Consider the following 22,760-nt stretch of genomic DNA (forward strand, 5'->3'; position numbering starts at 1 on the left):
ACTAACTTCTCCCTAGTCTGGTAACACACCTTCCAGCACACCCTGCTGCCTTCTCTTCTTTAGCTAATTCCATATCCACCTTACGGTGCTTGTACTGGTCCCCATCTTTCCTAACTTGACTAATAATTTCTCATGTGGTACAGTGTCAAATGCTTTACTGAAGTCCAAATGTTTTAGACCTACTACACTTCCATTATCTAAAACAATCAGTTAATTTGTCAAAGAAGGAAATCAGGTTGGTCTGGTCTGGTCTGGTAAACCCATGTTGCATTTACATCCTCTTTACTATGAATTTAATCATTCTGATTGGGTTCAATTCCCCCAAAAACATAATTAGAACTAGTCAACACTCAAAAACAATTTTATCCTACGTTTTCAGAATAAAAAATAAATAAATCAAAATCAAGAGAGAAAATAATTTTCCACTGACAGATTTTTTATTTCATTTTTTTAAGTAATAATATTTTATAAGTAATTTTTTTCTTCCTAAATATTTTATAAGTGATTTTCATTCCTGAAATTTTTACATTTGTTTATAGTGACCTTTTAAAATTGGAATTGAGGGAAAACAAACAAAATGTAAGCGCTGCAAATGAAGAAAAAAAACCAAAAATATTAAAAAGAAAATTTTGGAGAAAATTAACATGTTTTGTCAAAAAAGTCTGTTTACTGAAAAAAGATCAATTTAAATATTTTCAACCAATATTATCAATGACAGATCAGGAGCATAGAAGTGGGTTTAAAAATACATGTTGTTATCTTATCTCTTCGCTTTCACAGTCCATATATGGAATATACTTGCAGTGGGTGGATGTTGGAATGTATTGGCATAAATAGGATACCCCCATGGAGTCAGTAAAATCCGTACTCAGAATCTCTGACAATAAGGCCACTTAGGTACATAAATACGGATTTAGGTATTTAGCTTGAGACACCCGAGTTTTAAAATGCTTGGTTCTGAATCTTTAGCAAAAGCTCTCCAGGATGGCTTTGCTAGTATTACCAGTTCTGTGGCTTGGTATGACATTCTTATTGTGTGGCTCTTCAGAGGCAATTCTTGGTGGAATTAATCTTGGCAATATAAAACTCAGCAATACATTACCCCTTCTTCTGGATGCTGAGTTGTCTCGTTCTGATTTTCCTGCCTTGATGTGGCCTAGGCTAGATATGTAGCTCTAGTTACCAAGACGGTGCCCCAAACAGCTAAGCCATTTCATTGTTGCATGCATGAACCATTAGGATGTGCCACACAGAAGAATATTAAAAATAAGCAGAGTTGAAAATTACATTAAACTCAAAGTTTTCCCAGCAGCTGTCTATAAAGCTAGCACATAAGCGAGAAAATATTAGTATGAAGATACCTCCATGTTCTGGGAGAAAGGGTCCTTCGGATCACACAGTGATGAAGATATTCTGTGGTTGCCACGGAAACAGCGTTGACTGCTGTTCTGTGGGACTGGAAATGTCTGTCGAATAATTGTTAACCTTCCAATTGACCTTCTCACTAGCTCCTGCACATCCACATCATTTATTTCCTGTAAGATAAGATCAGACAGAATATGTATAAAAGTTAAAATATTGAAATGTCACCACCAGATTATAAATGAAAAATAAACTGAAAGTGCTGAGAGATGTGGTATCACTGTACTGCATTTATTCAGTGCTGCCATGTCCTCAAATAAAAATAGATGCATATTCATTAAAATTACTAGCCTACCATTTCTATAATCGTATCACGTGCTTAGATATGCTACACTGAAGCCTAGAGAGTCCTGGAAGGTGTAACTGAGCTCAGATTGGGGTTTTTTCCCCCTTTCCCTTTGATCTTTAAAGTGTTTCACAACAAATAATGTTTAGGACAGTAGGAATACATAGTATAAAGTATTGCTAAGTGTGACACTACATCAGGAGCTCTAGCAGTACAGACAATTATTTGGGTCTTAAGTGTTCATTTCCTGGAAAAAAAGATTATCAAGAACCTATACACAATTTAGTAATTAACTAACAATTTATCAAAATGGGCAGTGGGGGAGAGAGAGAGAGACAAAGAAAAGCATTAGGGAATTCAAGGTTGTGTGTGTGTTCTTGTCTATAGCAAGATATAGTTTAAAACCTGCCTTTTATCCATAAGGTTTCTATTCTAGTTGAAAGCTGAGCACCCACAGCTCAGAGGACACACTTTAAAGAAAACTAAATAAATCACTAAGTTAACATTTACGGGATATTTTGCTTTGCAGAGGAATGTGCTATGAGGGTAGGTGTGTGTATATAAAGAGTTGAGGCTATGCTGTTTTACACTAGCTGTGGATATGACCCTAAATTTGGTATGATTAATTAATTAAACAAACAATAAGAACTGACCCAAACCTTTATTCAAAACTTGAACCTGAATCTTTTCTGAGGAGTAAAAAGGTTTAGTTAACCCCATTTTTAGGGCTCTCTCATCTCTTTTTGTCTATTTTTTCCTGCACAGAAGCAGTTCCTGAAATATTGTATGGCACAACACAATTCATCCGAAGCGATCTCTCTCAAACCTAGGGTCTGTCCCTCAGCAGAGCGAATCATTTGCTTATTTCCCCTAATGAGTTGACTCTGTTTATCAGAATGTACTTGCATCCTAAACATTTTGGAAACATAAGAGTTGAATGTTCCATGCTAAAGTTCGCAAAAATCCTATGAGAAATTTTATTATACTGAAATTTCCAGCATTACTTTCAGACTGAAGAGGTTTACATAATCTTCTGCTGAGTAGATAATCTTTTGGATACCATTTAAAAAAAATGAGACTTTTGAGGCTATGTCATCACTAGTATGCATTTTAGAGTAATAATTCTGCATTCCAATACAAAACAAAATTTTTGAGGTACATTTCCCCAAGGCCTAAGGCTCAGCTCCCCCCCCCCCACTTTTTTAAGCTAACTGCAAATGCATCTTTTTGTCTGTAAATGAATTACAGGAGCAAATCAGTGCACTTGTGCTTCTAACTTCATGGTCTGTGCCCACAATTGCATATTTTGGAGGCACAAATATTCAAATTTAAGACCACAATGCAGTTTTCTTTCTGCACAAAGCAAACCGCATACTTTTTAAAATGCTGTTTTTTAACTGTAAACACCAGTCCTGATGTATTTTTCTACTAAAATGAACATGCTTAAAGCAAAATCTTCTTAAACAAATGGTTCAGGTATAGCTCCATTTTGTTTATTTTCTTTAAAGCCATGAAGAAGAATATGCTAAAAGTTGTGAATTTTAACATCAATTCTCTTGACTACAATAAACCTATTTTATTCTTCTTCATAGCATGTCATAGCTTTTGGCCTCATCTGTTATTTATGTTCTTTATGAAATATAGATTTTTCTGCAAACAAAATAACACCTGGCATCAGCTGTGTCCAGTGTAATATCCTGCATTTCTGGTCGATTAATCCTTAATGTACCATAGATAATGGTTTTTCTCAGCTTAATATGCCGTCTTTTCATTTAGTCTGTATCATTTCACTAGCTACAAGAAGGAAAAAAGTTGTTTCTTTGGCAAAAAGCAGGTCATTTTTAATACACCTGCAATATAATCATAGAGGACAGTTAAAAAGATTATTATCTATATTCTACACCACACCTTTTAATCAATCATAGTACTTATATGGAAGTTCACTGTGGACAATCATTTGGGTTTTGTTCCACATCTTGACTATATTGGAACAGAGAGGCTGTCAATTTTTTTTCAGTACTGTGAAAAATCATACCCACATGGCATGCTACACAGCCAACTAACATTTTACAAGAGGTTTTGACTTTTAGGTGTGCAAACATTTATCATTTTTTCTCCCAAAAGCACAGCATATTTTTTTTCTGTATTCAGCAATTTTGTGCATTTTAATTAGAATTCTCTGGGTTTTGCCTCTAGGTCATTGCCACACTTCAGACATAGTGTGTATTTTAAAATAAGTCCAAACAAATACCAAGGAGACATGAGCAATTTGGGAATTGTTAGTTTGATGAAACAATATAACAAATACACTGAACAGATTTATGAGAAATGTACTGTAGATTCCATGGACTGTACTGGTATTATAATAAAGTTTCCTTTTTAGTTTAACATCCCAATTGCAAAACTGTTACCCACAAACCCAAATCCAGCTTAAATCAGGACAATTTGATGAAAATACATTTCTTTGCCTCATTCAATTAATTCTGCCAGTATTTTCTCTTGGGATTGATAGACAGCAAGAACCTGTTCTAGTGTACAAAACAAGACTATCAGATTATCCTTCACTTGTTCGGATTTTTAGATTTGAGCAGAAGAGATGGTCTATAATGACAAGAAAACTAGATCAAGGGACTAATTCATAGGAGGAAACCATTTGCATTTCAGTTTAAATGAAGGCTATAAGGGTTGTTTGCAATGCTGTAGCCTTGTTGGTCCCGGGATGAGAGAGAAACAAGGCAAGTGAGATGATATCTTTTATTGGACCAATTTCTGTTAGCAGAAAGGGCACACTTTCAACCTGCAGAGAGCTCTCTCTCAGGTATAAGTGACATTCTAGTTATCTCCTACAGAAGTTGGTCCAATGAAAGATGTTACCTCACCTACCTTCTCTATATAGTATAGGAATGCCAGATGATCTATTTTACAAGTACTGAAAGCCAAGAAGAAAGAAATAGAAAAAACAGGATGTCAACTGGTCCAGTTTCTGGGCCTAGTATGCATTAAAAAGAGATTCAGATTTTCTAAAGGTATAAGAGATTTTGATAGCTTGGGCCAAATCTTTTTTTTTTTTCCTCAGGACCGAGACTAGGGAGATTGTTGTCATTAGTACAAATGGAGTGAGGTCAGAACTTGGAGAAGGAACTTGAGACAAGAATGAAAAACGAATTTGTCTGCTCTGCGGGCCATGGATCAGGCCTCTAGAACTAACAACCACTGCAGAGCTAGCTCATTCTGCCTTTTCTGAAGCAACCTACAGACATATAGGTGTAAAGTGGCAGAGGTGCACTGCTGTGGGTTTCAGAATACCAGTTTATATTAGTTATCACCGTCAGTTGGGGAAGTCTCTCTCACCTTGAGCCAAGGTACCTGCAAAGGTCAAACCCACAATGACCCTTCCTTGGAACAGAATATAATTCCTTTGATCCAGGGCTCCCGCTGCTACCTGTGAAGTCTTTCCATTCAGACCAGGTTTTGCTGAGGGTTGGCATTCACAGTCCTTCCTTCTGAAGCCTCTCCAGTTAGGAGCACTCTTCCTTGGCCTCCTTTCCTGATGAGCTCTCTCAGTAGCTCCTCCTGAGAAGTCCTCCCCTTGGCACTTCCTCTTTCTGTGTCCTGTTCCTCTCCCTATCAGTCTTTGGGCTGGTCCAGACTAGGGTGGGGGAAATCGATCTTAGATACGCAACTTCAGCTACGTGAATAACGTAGCTGAAGTCGAATATCTAAGATCGGATTACTCACCCGTCCAGACGGCGCGGGATCGATGTTCGCGGCTCTCCGTGTCCATTCCGGAACTCTGTTGGGGTTGATGGAGTTCCGGAATCGATATAAGCGCGCTCGGGGATCGATATATCGTGTCTAGATTAGACGTGATATATCGAACCCCGAGCAATCGATTTTAACCCGCCGATACGGCGGGTAGTCTGGACGTGGCCTTTGTTTCCACTGGGAGTAGCTCCCTAGCCAGCTACCCCTGAGGAATTCTTTTCCCAGTATTTCGTCCCTGTGATCTCCCCTGTCTGAGCCCACATAACTGTTTATAAAGCCCAGGTGTTCCTTAACTAATTGCCTGAATAGTTGGGCAGTAGTTAATCAATTATCCACAGATAGGTGTTGGTTGTCTCATTCTCTTTAGCACAGCCTGTCATAGGTAGGCTGAGGACCTGACCACCCTCAGCGGCCAGCTACCCTGTAACATCCCTCAAGTAATTGTTTTGCATTAATCTACTGCATGTGTTTAAAATTTGCCATTACATAAGTTAGTGAAATCCAGTTAATTACTTTCTAGGATCCACCACAACTTCAAAAGTTGACTCTTAATTTCACAGTATGAACTACTCCTAGCCTCATCTTCATAGTACTGTGTTATACTTAAACAACGATGAAGAAACAGAACCCAACAACTAGGATCCAGTCCTTTTTGGACTGATATATAAAGCCAACTTCTGCATATGGATACATGCATGTGGGCCTCCCATTTAAATCTGTTTGAGCTGTGTGCATGCATACAAGGGCACCTTTTAACTGTTTGAAAAAATGTGTAACGTTAATGGTTCAACATATTTCAAAGGTGTCTCACCTATAATAACTGTGAGCAGTGCAAAGAGCTTTGGGCTGTCCTCTGAAGAGAGAGCAGTAGGAGACAGGTGACAGCACTGGGCATAGCGGGATTACATTGCACAGTTTAATTAATAACTAAAGTAAGCCACCTATTTACAAATAAATAAATGAGTAAGCCATTTCTTTCATGTTAAATACAGACATACAATTTCTCTCGATTCCTACTATCAGTTAAAAATAAAACATGTAATGAATGCACAAATATGACAAAAGGGTGACAAGAGAATTTAGCCTGATTCCCTTAGGCTGCCAGAGGTTAAATTTATTGTGGCGGAGAAGGAAAACAGAAACAGAGAGAAACCCCTTCTCATATCTATTACTCCACCTCTGGTTTGTATATATCCAAATCTCTGAATCTTGTGAAATTTAAATAAAGATCTATACCATCTGCTGTTGTAGGGCCCTGAAGGGATGGAAATATTTATTTGGAGAGGCTTTTCTCAGCTGAATGTATTGATCAAGGAGAGGAGATTGGTATTATTACCAAGTACTAACATGACTGATTGTGACCTATGAAATTGTGCAACCTCTCACTTTTATGGAGCCTTCAATACAATATATATGGTAATGTATTAAAGGTAACATTTTATATATTTATTTATTTATTTCAAATTTCCACAGTAATTCCCATTAGATGCACATTGTCAAGGCTAATTTAATATATCACCTTAAAAATCAACTAATAGGACAATAAAATTAAGTAAATGTTACCAAGCATTATTGCCTTTTAAAATAAGCAATTGAAGTAATATATGCAACCCAATAAACTAGGCAGAGTCATATTCATGAATGGCATTTCTGTTCAGAATTTTGTCTTTCCAGTACAAAAGGAAAAGGGAATACATTCCTAATTTTTATTTGGCAGCTAGTTGTAAACAGTTATTTTAACTGTTTGCCAAATAATGTATTTCTCATTTGCATAAGTCATCTTAAATGCTGAAGACTAGAGGATTAGAAAAGACATGTAAAATAAGGTAATTCTATACTAGAAACTCTGCAGTGGCACAGCTGTAGTGTAGACATTTACAACAGCAACAGCAGGTGTTCTTCCATCACTGTAGTAATTCCACCTCTCAGAGGTGTTAGCTAGGTCGATGGAAGAATTCTTCTGTCTACCTAGTGGTGTCTACACTGGGGCTAAGGTCGGCTTCACTGCATCTCTCAGGGGTTTGAATCTTTCACATAGTGAGTCAAGTAGCTAGGTTGACCTAGTTCTAGGTTTAGGGTAGGCCATAGTCACTTTCTTGGTGGCTCTGATTTAGTCAAAACAAACACACCCGTCATAAAGGGCTAGATTTACTGGAATGGGAGTACTTGTGTGAATAATTACATGCCACTGTGAACATGGAGTTTCCAGTCTGGCCCATAGCGTAAATCCAAAAGATACAGTAATTGACAACTAGATTGCACTTTTGTGTGTGTGTGTTGGGGGGCGGTAGTTTGTTTGCTTACAACACTAGACCTGTTTCTCCAATATTCTGGGCCCAACACAGCTACAACAACACAGAAAACCAAACAATAAAGGGCATAGGCAGCCATCACTCCACTTTCAAATCTCCCATTGTCATCAAAGCGGATAAAAGCTAGGTATTTTTCTGTAGCGTACTGGTAAAGTGACATAAAAGGCAGAATACTGTTCTCAAACATTCACCACCTGGAATATATTCACATTTTTGTTATGGTCTGAATAAGGTGACATCAAAAGAAGTTACAAAGGAAAAAATGTAGTATAAATGACAGGTCAAATCCGATCTTGATTCAGTCTATGTCACTGTGAACAAATGTTATTTGTTTCTGATCTTATTTTAATGTCCTCAAAATATTGCAAATATTTAGAATGCTAGAACAAAGAAAGCTACATTTTACCCTCTCATGCATTGATATGGCTCATAGGGCAGAATCCATTTCACAGAGCAACTGATTTGTGAATCTGTAGGTTCTACAGTAGATAGAAAACATGTACTATGATCAGAGCTTTTCCAGTTTACTACATTAATGTTTTTCTTTTAAAATTCAAACTCATTTAAAATTGACTGAAATGATCATAGGATATGATATTCACCAATCATTAAGAACTTCCATCTAAGTGATTTACCAGCATTTTGGCTAACTCTATGAATTATGGGCCTAATCCAACTCCTACTGAAGTGATTGGAGAAACTCCCATTGACTTCAATAGGAACTGGGGAAAATGATATTTTTAATAGTATCTGTTAACTTTAAACAGTGGAAGTGATTTACTAAACTGGTCTGGTCACTAGCGCAAAGAACCAGGAAGATGACTGAATTCTAATCTAGCCTAACTGAAAAATGGTTGATTATGCCTATAGGTTCACCTTGTGACCTTCCTGTAGTTCAGAAAGACAAGGTAAAACAGGACCTAACTGTAACCAGATGCTGCTTCTGAGGTGAGCTTTCCCACTAACATAAACTGGAAAAAATAAACCAACTCTGATTCGTTTATTGTATTATAACAATGAATAACTAATGACTGACTATGAAAACAGAAGTGTGTGGCCAGTCAAGAGCAGATCAGGAATTACACATGTCATTTCTCTAAACAATGTTTTACAAAACAGATACAGATATAGGTACTATACATTCAACTTGGGAATAATTATCTCTCCAATTAAGCATTTTGTAGACATAATAAATGACTCCTTTAAAAACAACAGAGAAACATTTGAACAATGTATAATCCAAAACCAAGTTCACTGTGTGGTGTTTTCTATGTGTAGCTACTCTGCTTTTTGACCTATGAGATGTTGCCTGGTAAGCAGTTCATTTCATAAATAAAAACAGATCCTTTAATCAACCGTCTTTGCAAAAATTCCCACAAGGTCAGATTCAGACAGATTTGAAAACAGATATGTTTGTACTTGAAAAGGATTCCTCCTGTTCGCTATTTATACATATTCATATATAGCTCTATCTTCAGTGGGTTTTGGTACCAGCCCATACTGAACTACACAATCCTTGTGCTTTTTAAAGGGGTAAAGGGAGGAGGAACACATACAAGTTTTAGAAACAACATTTAAATATAAATGGAACACAAGCACTTCGCTGGGAAGGATTCACTATGCTCACAAAGAAGAATTGTTTTTGTTTTGTTTTTTTTGTTTTGTTTGCTTGATATTTTTTTTTAAATGAAAGATCTCTCAAAGCAGGCAGCTCAAGCCAAAAGGAAAGGCTAACCATACATAGTAGGGGGCTGTTTTTCATTTGTTTTATTCATACAAGGCCTTTTATTTAAAACAAAACAAAACAAAACAAAAACAACAAAGCCCCAAAACTTGTCATTCTGATTTTATTAAGCAATGCTCTCACTCCCATGCTTACACTTTGCTGTAATTACTGCTTCCTGTTGGCAAAGACCAGCGTGAACACTGTCAGTATGTATGAAAACAGGATTCATGCTTCACAACAACATTCGGTTGATAGTTACCTCATTTATAATGATCCAGTGACAGTCAAAAGCAACCAAATTAGTCTCCACAACCTGAAATAGAGAACAAAGCAGCTATCAGTCAGCTTATTTATAAAAGCTAAATAAATAAATAGATACATAGACAAAGGGCTGGCTCCAGGCCCCAGCGCGCCAAGCGTGTGCTTGGGGCGGCATGCTGCAGGGGGCGCTCTGCCAGTTGCTGGGAGAGGGACAGGCAGCTCCAGTGGACCTCCCGCAGGCGTTCCTGCGGAGGGTCCGCTGGTCCCGCAGCTCCGGTGGAGCATCTGCAGGCAAGAAAAGGACAAAAAAAGGAGCACATGCTCTGAAAGACCTCTGTTATTCAGCTGAGGATAGAGAACCTTTAGCAGAAGCATTTGTGTTATTGTTTGACTTGCTAATTAAAAATGGAAATATATTTCATTGCAGGCATAACAGGAGAAAATAGGTTTCAGTTGATTCAGAAGAAAATTAAATCATTTTTTGCTTTAAAAATGTATGGTGAGATGGAGCAGAAGAAAGAATGGCAAAGAATCAGTGCATTCAGACAAGATACCTACTGTCTCAGACTGACCAAATTTCTAAATCTCCAAACCATGACACTTTCTCAATGTTCACCTATCTTGGATGTGTGAGTGGGAAGGAAATGTGCAGATTCTGGTCATCCAGATTAAAAAAAAATTGGGGATTATATGAATATAGGAATAGGTGAGAAAAGATATTTTTGAGAGAGAGGAATGTGTCACTGTGGCAGTTTTGGGAGACTACATGTAAAGAATGACCCACTCCTGCCTCTATTTTCACAGGTCCCTTGCTGTCCCCTCCCACTTCTGCTCCCCTCCATCTTCTATCTTGTCAGTGAAACGGATTCCAAAAGCTGTCTTTGTGGTGGGCCCAAGATGCTACCTCCCCTTCTTTCTTCTGTGCTATCATTCTTCACTCCATGGGCAAGACTCACTCAAGGGAGGAACAAAGAGAAAGAAGAAGAGGAGGAGGAGAAAGGGGTGGGATGGCAATGTCATGAGCCCAGTAAAGATGCAGCGGCAGGATCTGACTTTCACACCGAAGTAGGAAGTGGGGAAGAGGAAGCATAGGAGGGATAAATCATAGAAGAATGTCAAAAATGGCTGGACATCTCAGTTTGTTCTTCTGGTTTCAAGTGAACAAGCATTGCAAACAAAACCAAGAGTGGCTTGGCTTGATCTGGCAACTCTACTGACATTGGCTCTAAAATAGTAAGCACCCAGAGCTGCTATAAATCACAGGGGAAGGAAGCCAGGTATTGTAATACTGCTTTGTGAAAGCATAAAACAACATTGACATTGTGGTAGATGAATGGTAGTAGTCTATTGTTATTGAGGTCTGGGGAGATGTACAGCACTGATTTTTGGCTTTGGGATGATTGTAATTTATATAATACTATGTCTGAAGGATTGAGATTTAACTGGTTACTAATTTTAAGAGAGAGGTAAGATCTGCAGAACTGAAAACCACTATTATTAATTCAGAGGCATTGGAACTGGATCAGTTCTCACTTGCTACACTGATGTGCAGTACAGGAAATTCTAAACTAGGGAGAGAGAGAGACTGAAAGCAGGTTCTGGGCAGCTACTTATAAATAGGCCTTAGATAGGAAACACTCTCCAGTGCTGAGATGATCATTTGGGGAAATGAGACTGCTGTGTCAGTGTACCTCTGGGTAAATTTAAACATTATTTGTAGTAATTCATGACCTAACACTGAATTTAGATACAGTGCATTATATTTAGGGTGACCACACAGCAAGTGTGAAAAATCGTGACGTGGGTCATAGGAGCCTATATAAGAAAAAGACCCAAAAATCAGGACTATCCCTATAAAATCAGGACATCTGGTCACCCTTTTATATTCTCCATGTTATTACACTGATTCTACTATTTTGTCACGTTATTTTGATTGGTCCCACTGATGAGTCAGTGGTGAGGGGCTCCCCATTTATCTTTGAGAAGAGGTAAGCGTGGCATCTACTGGATTTTGTCAAGAAGGTTTCTCATGTATAATGCCTGATGTTAAGAGGTGAGATATTAGAGAGGCCCTTTGCTTGCTTCTTTCATAGCCTCTGTTTTTATTCTCATTGTTATATTCAGTTGTACATTAACTACTCTGTTGGAAGAGTTTAACCACACAGGAGCACAGAGCGGCAACTGAGAAGCAGAAAGCTAGAGCCAAGCTACCCAGTGTTTGTGCTTCCCTGAGCGCTTGTGACATTTTTTTCTTTTTTTGTTTCTTTGTTTTGAGTTACACATCTCTCTTTCTACTCCCTACTTTGTATTTTGAACATTTTCTTGTATTTATTGTACCACTTGTGCATTTGGTAATATATTATTTTGATATTTTGTTGAATTCCCCATGGTAGACTTTTATGACACACCTACAGGGACAAGGTAGAACTGAACAGTGAAATGAAGTGAAGCAACATAGCACACAACCTGGCTGTCATTGGTCTGACCAGATATCATGTATCAAATCAGTTGGAAGATAACCAATAATAAGAGAAGGGAGAGGTTGGAAACTGAGGGAGTAGTAATAGTCCTGCACTGCCTCCCAAAGAAAAATTCCTAGTACTGTCATGCCATAGAAAGTTAAAGACTAAATTAAGAAAAATTCAAAAGAAACACTTTTAATTTAATTTGCAGATTTGTTGAAATCAACACTTTCCGCAGGACCATGTCAATCCCGAGGAATTGCTGCCAGAAGTCAGGCAGATTTTCAACAGACTCTTACCTGTCAGACAATTTTCAGAACCTGCCTGGTGCCTACCTTGCTCTTCAGCAGCCTGCTTGGTGGGCTGATGGGGAGCTGAGAGACTGAAATCCCTAGCTCCTAAGTTCGGGGCTCCTTACAAGTCCAGGTTTCCAGGCTACAAGTCAGCTTCCCAGATGGACTGCCCTAAAGCCAGGGCTCTGACTAGAGATGAGCAGAGAATGGTAATTCTGATTTGTGGAGAATTTTGGGGTTTTACACTGATTTGGAATGTAACCATATTTTGAAGTCTTTAAACCCTCCATGAAACAGAGTTACCATTATTTGCCCAGCTCTAATTAAGATTTGGGTGAATAATTGATTTTTTCAGTTCTGAAAAAAAATAGGGGGTGGGGGGAGAGTTTGGATCAAACCAAATTGGAAAAGTCAGTTTTGGGTCAAATGAAATAATTTGTTTGATTCCAAACATTTTGCTTCTGCACCTTTTTAAGGGCTAGAATATGAAATTGCAGGAGGCAGAGGAGATAATCATGGTACTTCCCTGGTAAGCTATAGCCTAGTAGTTAAGGCACTCACCTGAGATATAGGAGACCAGGGTTCAATTCCGTTTCCTGCCTGATGTGAAGACAGCATTTGAACTTGTGTTTCTGACATTGCAGGAGAGCATCATGGCTACCATGTATTCTGATATGGAGCCCTCTCAGTCACTCCGGTTGAATGATACAAAGTGGAACAATTTAAGATAAGAGATTGGGAAATATCCACCTCAGAATATCTGTGGCTGGGGCACTGTCCTGAAATGCCATAGACTCAAGTTCCAATCCCTTCTCCCCATCAGGAAGAGGGGGAACACAATGTGGGTCTCCCCCATTCCAGGAGACTGGGCTAAAACTTACAAGGGAAGGATTGGTACCACCACTCTCCTCCTTCTCCAGCTATTTTCTGCATGGCATCCCAGTCCCAAAACATTTGGTGCATTGTATATAGTCATGAAAAGTTTTGGTACCCCCAAAATACATTTTTGGCAAATTTAATATTTGCTGAAAATAATTCACCCAACTCTAGGTAATATGCAAAACGAGGATGATTACTGCTATATAGCCGAGGCACTGGCTGTTCATGGTTTGATCCACCTTATCTTCTATTTCAAATCTGGTTTCTGACTTATTTGGCTCTTTATATAATGCAGTTAGCTTTTTAACCTTCCGTCAGCCAGGACATCTTCAGCAGATCAAGACCTTTGAGGTTCACTTTTTAAAAATTACATACTGATACAAATGCAACATTTATTTGTTCAGACTTCAGCCCCTCTCAGTCACTACAAACACCAGTGACCTATAGCCAATGAGAGAGAGAAGGTGGGTGAGGTAATATCTTTCACTGGACCACCTTCTGTTGGTGGAAGGAACAAGTGTTGAATGTCACAGAGCTCCTCTTCAGGTCTGGGAAGGTAACCAGAGTGGCCAAGCTAAGCACAAAATGGACAGATTAAGAATAAGGAGATCACACTTGTTACAGGAGAACATTTAAAATGAAGTGGGCAATTAACATCTCTGCAGTCTTAAAACAAAGGACTCACATTCTTAGTGAATTGTCATTGTTTTAGGAATTCACTTTACGCTGAAGTCTGCCAGACAACGGTTTAGATTTCATTATCTTTTCTCCTCTGAATTTTTTAGGGTTGAAGGTGACACTTTAGGAGGTTGATCATGGGATTAGGAAAGTTTCTGCAGAGGCGAGTTTTCTTCCATAAACAATAGTCTTGTGGTTAAGTGATCATACTGGGAGTCAGGACATGAGGGTTCAATTTTTGGGCAATAATCTCTCTGGATGAAATCCTGAACCCACTGGAATCAATGCAAAGCTCTCATTAACTTCAATATAGTCTGTATTTCACTCTCTTTGTAGAACTTTCGTATCTGCAAAATGATGATGCTAATACTATTCCCTTTCTCCCAAACTTGTCTGTATAGATTCTAAGCTCTTCAGGATAGGGACTCTCTTACTAGGTGTGGGTACAGTGCCTCGCACAATGGGCTAGACACTACTCTCCTATCACCACCACTCTACTATTAATATCTTTTACACATGTTTACATTATTGTGCGTATGTGCTTTTGTAGTATGCCATAAAAATTCAGAGCTTGGGCACAAAGATTTTAATAACCCAATCAAATATTTTATAGACTCCTCCTCCTTACAAGAAATGTTTTGAAACTTCAATCAGTCTGACATTGAACAATGCAGCTTTCTGAAATTAGTTGATAATAAAATAATGATATGCATAATCTAACATAGAACAGTCTCTTGATCAGCAGTTATGAAGCACAACTTTACAAGTTCATTATTATATTAGAACAGTAAAAAAAAAAAATCTCAAAGCTAGCACTAACACAGCCTTGATCCAATTATCTGTCAGTAAAAAGTCATTACATGGACAAGGCATGCCTTTAGTGTCATGACATAACATTCCACAATGTCCTTGACTTTCTACTGAGTTTGCAGTTTTGTTCATTTAAGGAGTCCATTGCCTCTTCATTGGGGCGGGAGGAGAGCAAATAAAAATGCCTTAATGAACAGAGAGATATTAGAAGCAAAGAACATTTCTGGTTCAAATTAAACCTCAGTACTCATAACTAAAAGGCCACATAATAATGTTGTGGAGGCCATGTAATAAAGCTGTTTTGAAATTATTTTTTATTACTCAGGCATTTGCAAAGTTAAAGCATTTATTCAGCATCTCAGGGCATGATCCACTAAAGAAAGAATATCATTTCTTTGTCGTCTAGGTAAACACCTTCATGCACACCCAGTGAGCTAGCATGAACTCTGCATTTTGTGGAAAGGGGCAAAAAATATATAAACCAATACATTCAATGAGAGTGAGAGCAGTAATTAAAAGGAATCTGATACCTGTAAGTTAAAAGCATTAAAAACAAATTGGTAGGGGGCACCCACAAGTTAGGGAGTTTAATAACCCCAAACCTTTGAGTACTGCGCAGCGTTAGAACTCATCTGCCCATATTGCTGGCTTTGTGATCTGCACACATAAAAGGGACAGAGTGGAAATTTCCATATGAGACAGAAAGCAGGTGATGGTATTGTTTATGCAACTCACATCTTAGGGTAAAATTGAACGAAACTATAGTATGCAATCAGAATGAGGGCTGGAAAGCATATGAAAAATGAAATCCTTCACAAGTATTACATGAAACCATTAACTCTTTTCTAGCCACAGATGAACCCATGCAGATATGCAAACAGTGTCAAAACATTCCAATCCCTTTCTTTTTTAATAAAGATTAAAAAAATGCTGCATGGAGCAATAGGTATCACCAACTTAGTGGACTTGCTTGGAAATCTTGCAACACTGAAAAATCAATATGTTAATTACCTGGTATCAGGTTTGAATCTCAAACATGAAAAACTGTTTGTTTTATTTAGCTCACTGAAATACATCTGCCTGACATTCACATCCAAACTAGCAATATTAAATAAAAGAGCTGGTGCTGCTGAGGTGACATTTCCTTCACAGCACTGAGTGCCTGACAATCCACAGCAACTTTATTGTGCAGGGGTGCAACAGTGTCATGGTATAACCAAAGAATTCAAGAAATGATTTTTCTCCCTCTCTCTTTCCAGCCCTGCTTTGAGTTAAGGTACACTGCCAAATGTGTATTGCCATATCACATAACTCTTCAACAGCAAACATCCAAGCGTCATTTTAGCAGGCTAATTGTATATTGGGTTTTAAGGGCCAATTACTTAGATAGAGTAAATTAGCATTGTTCCATTGAAGCCAGTGAAGCAATAATACATTATACCACCTGAGGATTTGTCCCAGTGGCGGTTACTCTTTATATCCTAGTAAAGCAGCCACGCAAACAGTTCAACCTGAAAGCCAAATTTTGTGAAAAGACAAAGCAATAATGAACACAAAGATCCCTATTCTGCCACCTTACTCACACACTGAGCAGTTAAATGAGCTGTCTTATTGAAATCTATGAGAATACTTGCATTAAGTGCTACTTAGTGACAGTATGGGAGGCAGACCCCTAGGGCAGGCAGTTCTACTCATAGGTCAGAAGTATTTACAGTGTTGATATAAAGTAATATTCTTAGAATCTTTGCAACTTTAGAATTGGGGATCACTTACAAACTTAGGTAGTAATCTCAAACTCTAGCAATTTTCCAGGCTGCCTATTAAAATAAATGCTGCAGTGCATTGTGAAGAAGGGATTCCACTTGGTCAAACATGAATTCCATTGACCCAATGTGAAACATCATGGCTGAAACAGAAAATATTTGTCTTCTGCTGAAGGACTGGAGTACACAGTGGGATAGTTTTTGCAGAGAGCAGAGATATGCTGTCAAAACAAGAGATGAGCAAGGACAAACCATCTGTCACTGGCAGTAACTCGAGAACTTTTGAATCTTTGGAAGAACCTATTTATCACTCCTCCTCCTATCATTCACTATCAAACCATCTAAGGGCTACGTCATGGTATAATTCCCCACTTTGAACCTTAGCATCCAAAAGATGGGGTACCAGCATGAATTCCTCTAAGCTCAATTACCAGCTTAGTACATGTAGCGCTGCCACCAACCAGGAATTCCAGTGCCTGGTACACTCTGGTCCCCCCAAAACCTTGCCCGGGGACCCCCAAGACCCAGTCCCTCTGGATCTTAACAGAAGGAAAGTAAACCCTTTCCCTCACCGTTGCCTCTCCCAGGCTTCCCCTCCCTGGGTTACCCTGGAAGATCACTGTGATTCCAACTCCTTGAATCTTAAAACAGAGAGGAAAATTCACCTTCCCCCCTCCTTCTCTTTCCCCCTCCCAGAATCTTCCTGAGAGAGAAAGTAATCCTGACACAGAGAGAAATTAGCCTCTCTCTCCCTCCTCCCTCCTTTCTCCCCACCAATTCCCTGGTGGATTCAGACCCAGTCCCTGGGGTCTCACCAGAACAAAAAGACAATCAGGTTCTTAAACAAGAAAAGCTTTTAATTAAAGAAAGAAAACAGTAAACATTATCTTTGTAAATTTAAAATGGAATAGGTACAGGGTCTTTCAGCTATAGACACTGGGAATACCCTCCCAGCCTAAGTATACAAGTACAAATTAAAATCCTTTTAGCAAATACCAATTTGAACTTCTTTTAGCCAAATACACATTTAAACTCCTCCCAGTCAAATACACATTTTCAAATAAAAAAAACAACCATAAGCCTAACTCGCTTTATCTACCTAGTACTCACTATTCTGACCTTATAAGAGCCTGTATTGGAGAGATTGAAGAGAAATCTGGTTGCACATCTGGTCCCTCTGAGCCCCCAGAGTGAACAACAACCAAAATCTAACAGCACACACAAAAACTTCCCTCCTTCAAGATTTGAAAGTATCCTGTCCCCTGATTGGTCCTCTGGTAAGGTAACAGCCAGGCTCACTAAAGGTAACCCTTTACAGGCAAAAGAGACATGAAGTACTCCTGTTCTATTAACTCTTACTTATCTGTTTATGACAGGCTACATGTAAGAATCTGAAGCAAACCAGAAATACTGCTACACAGAAGCTTCTTTCATTTGTAATATTATTATTATTATTATTATTAATTTTAAAAACCTGTACAAATAGCTCCTCTACAAACAGAGCTGATAATTTAATGGAATAATATAGAAAATTACCTGTTTTGTTCTCCACTGTACCTGGTTTAGCTTTATTTTCCTAGCTCTGTATACAGTATGTCAAAAAGCATGTACTGAATATCTGTAATACCATATAGATTCAATTGCCAACAGCTTCACCAGCAGTACTAACACATATTTTAGTTTAACTAGGATGGTCAAATGGGAAGTTCTTTTTCTCTGTAAGGCTAGAATCAATTATAGCTTAATCCAGTCAACCTGTACTTAACTTTAAGTGAAGCACTATTCATATGCTCTAATTTAAGCACATGCTTAAGTGCGTTGCTGGATAGGGGCTTTAATTATCAACTAATAGTGCAGGAAGGGATACTTCAAATATCAAATGGTGCTGGTAGGTCTTCTTCAGTATTGCAAGCACCATTCCCAGTGGTGGCATAGGCCCAAGCTACTTCTGAGGTTCTTTTTTTCCCTCTTTTTAACTATGAGCAACTACAATAGTGTCATTCAGCATGACCCAAGACATTTATTCATCAAATGAGGGAAACCCATGGGACTGGAAGATACAGCTTTTTCACTTCGTGGCACACAACTACAGAACTATTTCCCTGCAGGGTCATAACAACTGTGAATCTCTCTGCCTTTAGAATCAAATGCAAATTCCAACTTTTCACAATAACATTTCCATAATTTTCCTTTCTCTCTCTCTCACTCTCTCTCTCATACTCACACACACAAACACACACACGCACACTCACGCATGCATACACACATGAGGGAGAGAGAAAAAACTTGTGCATATGACATACTGCTCATAAAATTTTCTCAGGTATTATACTGGTGGGAGCTATAAAAAGCAAGTGTGGAGTGTAAAAGTATAAAAGGTGCCTAAATGACTCAGGTGCACAAGTCCCATTGAAAGTCAATGAAACTTGTGTTTCCAAGTCACATAAGCACTTTTGAAAATCCTACCTTCAACAGCTAGACAGAAAGACAATACTGATACTCAAGGTGTTACTGTTAAATCAGGTCATAAGGAGGGTTCTTCTTAGCCACTTCTTTCTTGCTTCTCCCCAAAAGGTCACGATAATGTAATGAATTCCAAGACCCATTAAAGTGGAAGGCAAAATAGGATAAACAGGATCCAGAAACAAATTGTGGCAATTATAAATTAAACTAAATATGGACAGATCAAGACACATATATAACAGCTAATTATCTGTGAGCAATAAGTGGAAATTCCATATTCCTGGACTGTGCGTTATCTTACTGTGTTTTTTATCCTTTGGATTAGATGTACACATCCGTTTTTTCCTCCTAAGTAATGCTCACTGCTGTCATTTATCATCACTAAACCTCACTGTTTAGCCCAGTTAAAGCAGGTTTCATGTTGCTATCCATGGCATTCATGAACCTACGACACAAATATTACTATTCACTGACTATCTAAATTGCTGAACCATCGTTCAATGCATTTTTGCTACAAATACCTATTGCCAAGTCAATTCAGTGCTGTAAGACTCCAAAATACAATGTAATCTTTGGTCATGCCACAGATACTTTGCACAGAAGTGCTTACTGGCCAAACCTGCAAACTGTGACAGTACCATGTTACATACATTGAAAGAATGAAGATCAATTCCTTTATGTTATAGTGTGAATGGATATGACCTGGAACCTCATCTGGTCTTTCTTTCTTTGTTCTAATCAATCCAATTTTTTCATCCCAATTAAAGTCAGCAGATAGCATCACAAAATCCCCTATCCTGGATCTGGCTGGCATGGAAATTATTCTGAAAATGCTGTCGTAGTTGAATTTTCCCCGTGTGTTTATCATGGACCCAAATTCTCTACTATCCTCATCCAAACATCTACTATCTACAGTAACACCCCATGCTTTCGGCACTGTAGTCTGAGCTCCACTCTTCCAGCTGGAAGGACTACTAAACCACTTGCATCCAAGACCATTAGTCACTGCAGCCAATGTTATTTCATAGAACAATGTGCTGTAATCACTCTTTTGTAGATAAATCTTTATATATCCCTCTCCCTACTTACCTTCCCCAAGGACATATCCATCTGTTGACCTCTGAGATTCAGGCAAAAAAAATGATCTGTCCTTGTGTGTGAGGCAGAAGGTGCATGTTTAAGAAAAATAAAACAAATAGAACCTAAGTATCATTTCCTAACATACACTTCATTAAAGAGTGGTGACTTGAGTATTTTGGGCACCTGCAGCAACTGCCTATAGTGTAGATGGTTCTTGTGGCAGTGATGTGGAAACTAGAAGATGAAAGCACAAGCCTATTCAGTAGATAACGAGCAGAAGGAAAGAGTAAGAAATGATAAAAAGCTGAAGACTAGTTTATCTGATTTGAAGACAGAAAAGAAAAGCAATGAGATGCACTGTGTTATCCCCATGTACATACATATTACATATAATATTAATTCTCCCCCTGCGGGGGCTGTGTCCGGAATCCCAGTCTATGTCTGTTTCCCCCTGCCCTGCCTCCTAGCTGCTAAATTCATTCAACTGCTGACTATTAGCAGGCTCTCCGTCTCAGCACTTCCTGTTGATGCCACAGCAAGACCTTTTCTTTGTCTTTCTCTCTGCCCTTGAGCTTCTCAGTGGGAAAATGGATCACTGATTTATAAAGCTCATTTTTGCACAGCAGAAACTAAAGCTCACAAAAAATTCTCTTTACTAAAGTCAGTATGTTTGGAATCTAACTTTAATCTCTGTCCATTTCCAAACTCCACACAAAACCCCCAAAACTGATGAGTGACAGTAGTTGTCTTTTTATTATGAAGTACTAGCAATCCAGACCTGTATTCTGATCCCTGGAGTTTACTTCCATGCAAAAGAAAATACAATAAGGCCTTGATTTACACTGTGGTTATGTTCTTAAAAAACATTGTGCAAATAGAAACCGTGTAAAAGATACCAAGGGTCTATGGGAAATAAGGATTAAGGTTCCAGGTTCACAAGATGACCTTCCTAATGTATACAATACAGTACTACAGGTTTTATTAAAACATTTTTAGTGGAACTGACACTTACTACAGTACAGTACATTTTACTGATGTTGAGGATGAACTTGATATAGTATCAGCATTATCATCATGCTGTTGAAGCCAGAACTCTGATTGTTCATCTGGGGTGTCTGGGAAGGCCGAGGAGTGTGGAGCAGTGGGGTGGGCCCTGACTTCAGGTGGGTGGGCAATGATGGGGGCTGGGAAGGGGAGGCAAGAGGGATGGGGGCAGGAAGGATTAGAGCCACCTCCACATATCCCCTCCAGCTGGCCTTGTGGGTGGCCATGGACACTCTAGCAAAGGGCCCCCAAAGCACACACTTGGTGCAGTTGGCGCATGGTGAGCTTACCCCACTCCACCCTGCATTACATCCAGAGAGCAGGCAAGCCCCTGTGCTCTGACCTCCCTCCCCGGCAGGAGCTCTGGGCAGAGTGGAGAGAGCCCTGGGCCCCGCTCCTCAGCTGGTGTGCCGGGTGGGCAGGTGGAGCATGGCAAGCTCCCGTGCCCCGACTGTGCCTGGGGCTGGGGTGGGATGGCTGGCCAGAGTTTCTATGGCTTCCCGCAACACCGGATGGAGGGGATGAGGGGAGAGGTACCCCATCCCTTCCCCATCCCTCTCATTTCCCGCCCACACACCTGAAGTCAGGGCCCACCCAAGTGTTGGGTCCTGTCTATGCCACTGATTTGTGCATCTTGGCGATCACACCGCACCGTGTAAAAGTAATCTCTACTGTGTACAAAAATAAAGAGTCACAATTAATTGACCGTGCATAACTGAAACCATGCAAAAACAAAACAAAACAAAAAACCTGTGTAAATCGAGGCCTGACTGTACTGCATTATGGGTGCAAGTTGCAAGAAAACTTCCCAAGGGTTATTGCTGTACAATCACCAATCAATACAAATCAAGCTTCTAAACTATTCTGGAAAATGAGTTTAGTTCATTATACTTCGTAGTTTCAGTCTCCCTCCTAGAGACAATTGGGGTGGCAGTGTTTTTAATCCTTTTCGATTCAGTTTGACTCATGAAAGTTTCAGATCTCTTTTGAAAGGAAAAAGAATTAGCCAAACTATTCAAAAGACCTGATCAGTTTCCCCTTTATTTCAGATTTATTTCAAAACAAGATAGCTTTAAACTAAAGGAAATTGGGGTATTCTACTAAATAATTAGGTTTATATTGACTTGGCTTGCCATTCTAATTCAATTTGAAAAAGTCCAAGCTCTAGGGAAGAATTCATCTCTCAAAGTTTACTGGGATTTTAAGAGAAATGGAGATAGTTCAAATGATACAATCAGCCTTATGTTGCAGGCATATATGAAAGCAACTCAAAAGTTAGACGTTCAATCAGAGAAAATCATAACGTCACTAATATCGCCATCATCATCAAGTAAAGAGATTGTGAACACAAAATCCTTTTTGCCTGGAATCACTTGTGCATTCTGGGGTTTGCACTCCCAAAAGAGTTTCAGAAGAATTAAATACTATATGCATACAATAGAAATCACATCTAAAAACACACACAACTCTTTGAAAATGTACCTGTTATATTACAAACTTTAAGGAGCAGCATTAA

General features: G+C 38.9%; 1 protein-coding gene across 1 annotated transcript in view; it reads right to left on the minus strand.

Moving 5' to 3' along the window:
• The window catches only part of GRID2 (glutamate ionotropic receptor delta type subunit 2), a 1,091,344-nt gene that overhangs the window by 382,233 nt on the left and 686,351 nt on the right, over positions 1 to 22,760 (minus strand). Inside the window, exons 5-6 of the mRNA XM_030564822.1 lie at positions 9,771 to 9,824; positions 1,362 to 1,535 (exon numbers count right to left, since the gene is read on the minus strand). Coding sequence (XP_030420682.1) covers positions 1,362 to 1,535; positions 9,771 to 9,824 — 228 coding nt within the window. The remainder of the gene's footprint in view (positions 1 to 1,361; positions 1,536 to 9,770; positions 9,825 to 22,760) is intronic.

This window comes from Gopherus evgoodei, chromosome 5 (genome assembly GCF_007399415.2).
Source record: "Gopherus evgoodei ecotype Sinaloan lineage chromosome 5, rGopEvg1_v1.p, whole genome shotgun sequence".
In the NCBI taxonomy this organism is placed as follows: Eukaryota; Metazoa; Chordata; order Testudines; family Testudinidae; genus Gopherus; species Gopherus evgoodei.